The sequence below is a fragment of the Amphimedon queenslandica genome, unplaced genomic scaffold, assembly GCF_000090795.2.
Source record: "Amphimedon queenslandica unplaced genomic scaffold, v1.1 AMPQUscaffold_12683, whole genome shotgun sequence".
NCBI lineage: Eukaryota > Metazoa > Porifera > Demospongiae > Haplosclerida > Niphatidae > Amphimedon > Amphimedon queenslandica.
Window position 1 is genome coordinate 19,793 of NW_003547081.1, and position 8,578 is coordinate 28,370.

The 8,578-nt window shown below is 35.0% G+C and overlaps 3 protein-coding genes across 3 annotated transcripts; 2 read left to right on the forward strand and 1 right to left on the reverse strand.

The window, feature by feature from the left end:
* Nucleotides 1–1,621: 1,621 nt before the first annotated feature.
* On the forward strand, nucleotides 1,622–3,684 carry LOC100636677 (MIT domain-containing protein 1-like). The gene is made up of 6 exons (XM_020003338.1): nucleotides 1,622–1,776; nucleotides 1,828–1,919; nucleotides 2,128–2,273; nucleotides 2,325–2,414; nucleotides 3,270–3,434; nucleotides 3,501–3,684. The coding sequence occupies exons 1-6, from the start codon at nucleotides 1,655–1,657 to the stop codon at nucleotides 3,600–3,602; spliced, it is 717 nt and encodes a 238-aa protein (XP_019858897.1). The 5' UTR covers nucleotides 1,622–1,654; the 3' UTR covers nucleotides 3,603–3,684.
* Nucleotides 3,685–3,821: 137 nt separating this feature from the next.
* Nucleotides 3,822–4,604, forward strand: LOC105314670 (alpha-protein kinase vwkA-like). Its single transcript, XM_011408973.1, has one exon. The coding sequence runs from the start codon at nucleotides 3,822–3,824 to the stop codon at nucleotides 4,602–4,604; it is 783 nt and encodes a 260-aa protein (XP_011407275.1).
* Nucleotides 4,605–6,266: 1,662 nt separating this feature from the next.
* LOC100636804 (alpha-adducin-like) lies at nucleotides 6,267–7,650 on the reverse strand. Its single transcript, XM_003390226.3, has 5 exons — nucleotides 7,471–7,650; nucleotides 7,022–7,309; nucleotides 6,678–6,869; nucleotides 6,464–6,619; nucleotides 6,267–6,408 (listed from the first exon to the last, which is right to left on the reverse strand). The coding sequence occupies exons 1-5, from the start codon at nucleotides 7,630–7,632 to the stop codon at nucleotides 6,355–6,357; spliced, it is 852 nt and encodes a 283-aa protein (XP_003390274.1). The 5' UTR covers nucleotides 7,633–7,650; the 3' UTR covers nucleotides 6,267–6,354.
* Between the last annotated feature and the right edge of the window lie 928 nt (nucleotides 7,651–8,578).

The window sequence follows — 8,578 nt, forward strand, 5'->3', positions numbered from 1 at the left end:
TGTTGATGAGATATAAAAAGATAGGACAAGTGGCAGCAAGTTACGTCACTAAATTGTCAGTGAATTATCGATCACATAATTCATTGATACATTTGCCAAATCTATTCTATGAGAATTTGGAGTTGAATACTGACAAGGTTCTTCAGAAATGCAGTGGCCCTACTGGCTATAGTTTTGTGTCTGCTGACTCAAGACTGATTGAGCAATTTGATGATCCAGATCAGCAATGGGTTGAGGCATGCATTGTCTTGGAAGAGGTTCGAAGTTACTTGGAAAGAATGAAGCATATCAATCCCAAATTTAATCCTCGACATGATGTTTGCATTATCACATCAACAAGGAAGCAGGTACATTATAGATTTATTTTGTTCTTGTTCTAACTATTGAGCAGTTAAATCGCATCAAAACCATGGCTTTTAGATACAAAGAATATGAAGCTGTGAGAGAAGTTAGCTTTAATCCTTCTTTTATTATACAAGGTGAGAGCTATAGACTATTAATAGCCATCCCATTTTTCAAATTATAATAGGTCATGAGTTTCAAGCTATCTTTTTAAGTCTATTTGAGCTGGTAGAAGATGATGATGAAATGAATGTCTCCTATATTAAAAGCCTGTTCAATCCTTATGTTTTTAATACAGCGATAACTCGAGCTAAATTTCGTGTGGTTGCAATTGGAAGTCCAGACGAAGTTAAGCAGTTTGAGCTTGACACACTCTCTCATCCTGACCGTGGTGGCAATACTACACAATGCTGGCATAAATATTTGGAATTGTGCACTAAACTTAAATCTATATCCAACTCCAAGCATCGAATTTTGCCTAAGTTTAAAAGGTGGTTATACATACATGTAGTTATTACATTAATAGTTATTTTTATAAATAGGAAAAAAGTTGAGCAGAAAGTCGTTCTTTCTAATGATGGACAAGATGCATCTTTGGAAAAAGACACTGTTGCAAGTATGCATGCATGACATTGCATGCAGATGTATTTGTGACCACCTTTGATTATTATCTAGAGACTGAAATGGAAGATGAATGCAAAGCTGGAGGAGAGTTACAGCAAAATAACCATCAATCAGACAAACCAGAAGGTGCATCAATACAATGATAAATAATATTTATTACTTTAATTAGCAACTACAAGGCAACTGTCACTTATTGAAGAAAGACTTGAAAAGCTAGAAACAGGTACATGTAATTATAGTTTTCTATAATTCTAGACCGTTATTATTTATAATAGAAAAGAATGGACGGATCAAAACTTTGGAAGAAGGTATCATTATAAATTTTTGAAGTGATTCTAATTTGTATTTTAACTCAATAGAGAATGATTTATTGAAAAAAGAATTAAAACAGCTTAAGCAAGAACTTGAAGGTTTGAATTTGGTTGAAAGCAACTTTTATGAATATTTGCATGTATTAGATAAAAGAAAACATGACCAAGAGAGCAAATCGTCTTCAATAAGTGATAGAGCAACTCCGCAAAGACAAAATGAAGACATACCCAAGCCGCAACATAAAACTAAAAGCAAAAAGAAAAAATGAAATTAATTGCTAGAAAGAATATTTTATTGGCACATTATTACTTTTATTATATTTATAAATTATAATTACTTATTTTATTTATAAAACTGAGCCACGCCTTCTCTGAACATGGAGGCAGCTAAGGATTTATTAAAAAGAGCTGTTGAGCTTGATAAATCAGAGAAATATTCAGAAGCTTTAATATGCTACGAGGAAGGAATACAAAACCTACTGAGAGCAATGGAAGGAAGGTTGATCTATAGATGTATATGATTATGACTGCTTTCATTAATGACACACAGACCTGAGGCTGAAGTTAAAGATATAAGAAAGAGAGCTGAGAGTTATCTTGCTCGTGCAGAGGAAATAAAGAAAAGAGCAAAAACAGAGAAAGGTAGTCTAACATGTAAAGGGACTGTATCATGGCATTGTAGTCTACCATTGGATTGTATGGTTATTTTGTGTTTAAATCATAGAAAGTTTGAGCTACTTTCAATTACAAATAATACTTCATTATCCATGTAGTTATGTTGCCTATTGTATATGTATAATACTTGTAAATCTTGGTCGATAACAGTTATTATTTTTGTCTAATTTTCCAGTGCAATCAAAGCAACAAGTAAAGTATCTTCATATTCCTGAGGGAGCTACTGGCTATAGTTATTACACAATCTNTAAGTCGTGCTTAGAGAAAGGAGGAATCACCTGGGTGGAGGTAGAGGATCCTTACATCAGATACAATCATCAGGTAATCACATGTGATCCTCATGTGATTGTCATGTGATTTATTTTCTGGTAGGTTCATAATTTTGTTAGATTCTGTGAAATGTTAGTAAAGAATTGTCTACCAATGCTTAAGTCAATTTCATTATTAACTGGAGTAGGAGAGGTAATCAAGTAATGTATTGTAATAGTAATGATAATATGTAATCTTATTTCTGTAATAATAATTATATACATATTGATGTACTCATGCTATGTAGCAAGTTTGAGCTAATTCCAACAAATATTTTTTGGGTTGTTAGCATTTTTAAAAATGAGCCAATTTTGTAAAAATACCCAAGGCTATAGCCCATGGTTTTTTCCAAAAAATGGCTCCGAAATCACCCCCAATTTTTATTACATTTTCTGATACATATTGATGTACTTATAGTGTGTAGCAAGTTTGAGCTGATTCCAACTTCAATTTTTAAAGTTATGGTTAATTTTTAAAATGCCAAAATCCTGAAAAATACCCAAGGCTATAGCCCATGGTTTTTTCCAAAAAATGGCTCCGAAATCACCTCCAATTTTTATTACATTTTCTGATACATATTGATGTATTTATGCTTTGTAGCAAGTTTGAGCTGATTCCGACAAATATTTTTTGAGTTATGGCCATTTTAAAAAATGGGCCAATTTTTGAAAAATACCCAAAGCTATATCCCATGGTTTTTTCCAAAAAATGGCTCCGAAACCACCCCAAATTTTTATTACATTTTCTGATACATATTGATGTACTTATAGTGTGTAGCAAGTTTGAGCTGATTCCGACAAATATTTTTCGAGTTATGAGCATTTTAAAAACAAGCCAATTTTGAAAAATACCCAAGGCTATAGCCCATGTTTTTTTTCAAAAAATGGCTCCGAAATCACCACCAATTTTTATTACATTTTCTGATTCATTTTGATGTACTTATGCTATGAGATAAATCCATTCTCCATCCTTGATTCCTTCTTTCTTTTTCCTTATCTCTTGTCCTAGTCAGATCAAAGCACTCATTTATCTGAACTAAAGACTAGTCTAGCCACCCACAGTGTCACTCTTTCTCTTTCTTATTCTTCAACACTCCATGACAGGGAAATACGCTTCAGTAATGGATGGATGATTAAAATTGGACGAGGGTTGGACTATTTTCAAAGACCAACAGTTAGTATTACCGTACATTATTATTTTTGTTTTTATTAATAATTTCATTCTTCTCTTGTTATATAGGGGCAGTACAGCATTGGTTACCATGACTACGACCTTCGACCTTGTCACGAGACAACTGTAGAAATATTTCATGTTTTATGTACACAAAAATTTAGCAGCTGATGAGATCTGACAATTTTATAATCAATAAGTTCTGTAATAATAACAATAATTTTTTTAAAGTAAACTTATTAGCTCTAACTAACTTCCCGGCAATTCACCCGGGAAAGTTTGCAATCTGATTGCTCATTAGACACCACGTGGCACTCATAATGACTCGTTATTCATTATCATACAGGCGCTTTTCTTGCTTTTCTTTTTGTTTACTACTAGCTATTGGCAATGTATTTTTATGATCCTTACTGTGTTGCCACATTTGAGAAAGATCATTTTGCTGAAGGACGTTTCCGAAGGGCTTACAGAGGTCAATGGACTACTCCTGAGAAGTATGGACAGAAATGTGTCATAAAAAGAATGAAATCAGGCTATGTTTGGGCTGCCAATGGTTGGGACAACACAATAAAGATTTATAACAGAGCTAGAAAGATAGCGTATCAATTTAACCGAAGCCTTAATCCTCGTTACCCCATCCGTTTCACAGGCATTAATAAGTATGTTGTATCATATTCCTATCCAACAGAATATGTTGTGGCTGAAGATTATTTGGAAGGAGATTTTAAAAAGTGGGTCAACAATTATGGCTATATATCTCCTGAGGCTAAATCTGGCGATGCCATCATGTCAGCATTTGTCCACTGGAGCTGGATACACACTAAAGGGCAGGAAATGGTGTGCGATCTTCATGGAACTCGTGATGAAAATGGCTATCATTTGACAGACACATCAGTCCTCTCAATCTCTAATACGTATGGCGAGACAGACATGGGAATAGAGGGCATGGCAATGTTTTTCATGAACCACGAATGCAATAGTATCTGTAAAGGATGGAGGAGGCCTCATTGGGAGTCTTTTAAAGGAAAGATTTCAAGAGAAACATTAACAGCATGTCAACTTATCCAGAGCCAAGTCAACAATGCCACCTCCTACAGGTTTGAGATGAAATTCCCTCGAGCTACTAAAGATATCGTTAAAACAGTGTTCCTTCAAATTGCTCAAGCTCAATAAGAGTTCAACTAATCATATTATTCAATATAAAACTAATCATTTAACTTATCATATTATTCAATATAAAACTAATCATTTAACTTATCATATTATTCATTAAACTAATCATTAAGCTTATCATTATTATTCATTTAAACTTATTATTCATTAAACTTATCATCATTTTAAATATTCATTGACACTTTATCATTAGGCACAATAGGCAGTTTATATATTTTTGGTGTGACTTTTTGGTATTAAAAACTATTTACATTCTATTATTATAAAAATAATGATAAATACAATAACAACTAAGTTGTTTTATCAAATTCCCTTCAGCCAGGGTCCACCTGGATACTATGAATGTTTTTTGATTTGACGTGAACTTATTATCTATTCAATTATTTTCAAACTTAGCATTGTTGTAGGCACCATCATTTCACTGAAGGACACTTGAGAAAGACGGTACATGATGTCTACAAATGTATCTGGATAACAAGAGAGTAATTCAAATTAAATGCCACGATAAAATGTTAGTCTATACAAGCTAGCACAACAGTGTTGATATTTAATTCTACACTTAATACCATTACCATTTAGAGTTACTACCATTAACTAAAAGGGGTGAGCTAGAAAAAGGAAATTGAAGTTCTTGGCTTACATGTAGAAGCACAGGCTGTTATTAAAAAAATGTAATGAATTTATTTTGAAACATAATAGGATTATTAGGTTTCATCACTCCTGAGAAGTATGGACAGAAATGTGTAATAAAAAGAATAAAATCAGGCTACCGTATACTATGGCGTATAGCCACAAAGTTTCGAGGCAATAAACTTTCGCGAATCAGGCCACAAGTCTTTTTTCGCGAATTAACTTTCGCGGTTCCTGCTTTAAAGCACACGTGTTTATGGGCAATACGGATATTTCACGGAATTAACTTTCGCGAATACGGAAAATCCGCGAAAACAGCGAAAGTTGTACCATAGGTTGTACCCTCGAAATTAAGCGGCTATACGGTATGTTTGGGCTGCCAATGGTTGGGACAGCACAATAAAGATTTATAACAGAGCTGGAAAGATAGCACATCAATTTAACCGAAGCCTTAATCCTTGTTACCCCATCCGTTTCACAGGCATTAATAAGTATGTTGTATCAGATTCCTATCCAACAGAATATGTTGTGGCTGAAGATTATCTGGAAGGAGATTTTTAAAAGTGGGTCAACACTTATGGCTATATATCTCCTGAGGCTAAATCTGGTGATGCCATTATGTCAGCATTTGTCCACTGGAGCTGGATACACACGAAAGGGCAGGAAATGGTGTGCGATCTTCAAGGAACTCGTGATGAAAATGGCTATCACTTGACTGACCCAGCAGTCCTCTCAATCTCTAATACGTATGGCGAGACAGACATGGGAATTGAAGGAATGGCCATGTTTTTCATGAACCATAAATACAATAGTATCTGTAAAGAATGGAGGAGGCCTCGTTGGGAGTCTTTCAGAGGAAAGATTCCAAGAGAAACATTAGCAGCTTGTCAACTTATGCAGAGTGAAGTCAATAATGCCACTTCATACAGGTTTGAGATGAAATTCCCTCCAGCCACTAAAGATATTGTTAAAAGAGTGTTCCTTCGAATTGCTGAAGCTGAATAGAAGCCAATTTATTGATAACTTGACTAATTTTTAGGAAATTTATATTGCATAACTAGTAATGCTGCTTCTTGTAATAATTGTTTTTATAATTAATTATTATTGAAAAAGTTATGATTTATTGTCTCTTAATATATTTTGAGAGTTTATATTGATATCCAGTTTTATAACCCTACAGAATAATCACAACACATATATCATACAGCTATACATTAAGATAATCTTACCTTTCTATCCAGTAGCCTCATATTAGCCTCAAAGCTCATCAGTCCAGGCTCAGTTACAACCATCCCTACCTCTTCATCAGTCACCTTTCGAGTTTTCTCAACTACTTCATCACTGAGTAAAATCAAATTACCAATGCCAGCACTCATTGCCTTCACCTATCACAAAAAAACAATTTAAACTGTAAATATCTAAACTACATAGGACACAGTATACCTGTGATTCACAGGCAAGCATTAGAGTCTCCATCCTATCCCATGCCTGCTCAATGGTGGCCCCCATTGCCAAGAGTCCGTGATTACGTAGGATCATGATATTGTTCACGGGACCAAGATCAGCAGCAAGATCTTCTCTTTCTTTACTGTCGACAGAGATCCCTTGACAATCGTGATATGACACTTCACCAATCTGGAATGGATAAAAGTCAAGTAACATTTATATAGCATTATAACTAACAAAAAACAAAATGCATAAAACTATAAGACAAATGGTAAACATTGAACTATAATCTCAACAATAATTCTGCCCATCAATGCAGTGTGGATGAGTAGTGTACTTACACTAGGAGCAGCAGCCTCCAGTGAAAGAGGGAGCAGTCCACATTTCATGGCACCAACTGCAATCCCTACTCCTGTATGTACATGAATGATACACTTGATATCCTTCCTTGCTGAATGAATCGCCGAATGTATAACAAAGCCAGTATGTGGTACACCAAGGTCAGTAGTTCCAGGATCGACTACTTTACCGTCTAGATCAACCTTCACTAGACTAGCTGCAGTTACTTCAGAGTAAAAGAGTCCGAATGGATTGAGGAGGAAGTGATCATCTTTTCCTGGAGCTCTGAGCTGTAATCATACAACATTGCTTCCATTAAAACAGAGCGTAAAAATGAAAAATGCATTGCAACAGTATAATGATAATGATAATATGTAATATACATTATATATAATCATGATACTATTTTTTAGAAAACACATTACATAGTTAAAAATTGATTACAACTGACTGAAATATGATTATAAATCCCCTGCGTCCAGTTATTCATGTCAACTAAGCGATAAACTGATGCCAGCTTACACCTAGCTTCCTTCTCTTCCTGAGAATACTTGCAATCTGAGCCAGAAAGATCATCAATAGGAATAATAGAGGAATCTGTAGGTGTAGCCATGTTTGCTGGGGTCAAGAAATTATTCAAATTAAATGTTTCTATAAATAGATCTATTATGGTAGATTGCTAAAATTCAAAATAATAAAATAAAATTAATTTTGTATAATGTAAAATTAATTGCAAATCCAATGCTGTTTAAATTATGTTTTTCAATAACTTTGGAGATTGAACCAAATTCTTTGATAGTTTCTCAACCGACTCTCCAGTTGATTGTGCAACCTGCTCCGCAGTATGAATCACTTTATCTAATCCTTTTAATTTCTTAGTGATCTCATCATCATCATTAACATCAATATCACCACTGGTCAATGTAGACTTATCTTTAATGCTACCATTACTGCTTAGGCTTGCCATAGAAGAAGATGAGCTGGAATGAGCTCCTTGCTGCTGCTGTTTCTTCTTCATATGTGATGCGAGTCTTTCTGCTGACTGGCCAGTTGACCTTGCAACAACTTGAGCCTTCACTTTAACTTTATCTAGCCTTCCATTAATATCCCTTGGCTGCCAAGAAGGTGAGGCAGGAGGAGATCCAGTAGAAGTAGAAGAGGAGGAGGAGCTGGGACGCAATCTCCTTGACCAGCTTGTTGCAGCAGGTTCATTATCAGCACTGCTTGAGATTTGACCTTCTGGTGGAGAAGAATCATCATCAGGAGAGACATAACTAACATGAGGATTAAACTGAACCCTCTCCATGAAGTGAGGCTGCTTCTTTACTTTACTGCCAGGATCAGATGATGGAACTACTGAATGACTGACTAAAGAAATTGCTGGATGAGAAAACACTTTAGTACTTGATGATGGAATGTGCAACATGGCTACACTGCTTGCTGGGAAAGAGTGTGTCATACTAGATGATTGTGTCAAAGATGCAGGAGATTGAGTTGCACTAAAAGATTGTGGAAAATACGAGCTAGAGCTAGCAGTAAGAAGAGATGCTGGTGGATGT

Excerpts from the sequence above, each read along its gene's own strand:
- LOC100636804 (XM_003390226.3), bottom strand. The coding sequence starts at position 7,632 with ATGGCTACACCTACAGATTCCTCTATTATTCCTATTGATGATCTTTCT. Across the intron at positions 7,310-7,470 it reads GGATTTATAATCATATTTCA|CTCAGAGCTCCAGGAAAAGA; the intron begins GTCAGTTGTAAT and ends GTATGATTACAG. Across the intron at positions 6,620-6,677 it reads TGCTTGCCTGTGAATCACAG|GTGAAGGCAATGAGTGCTGG; the intron begins GTATACTGTGTC and ends TTTTTGTGATAG.
- LOC105314670 (XM_011408973.1), top strand. The coding sequence starts at position 3,822 with ATGTATTTTTATGATCCTTACTGTGTTGCCACATTTGAGAAAGATCAT.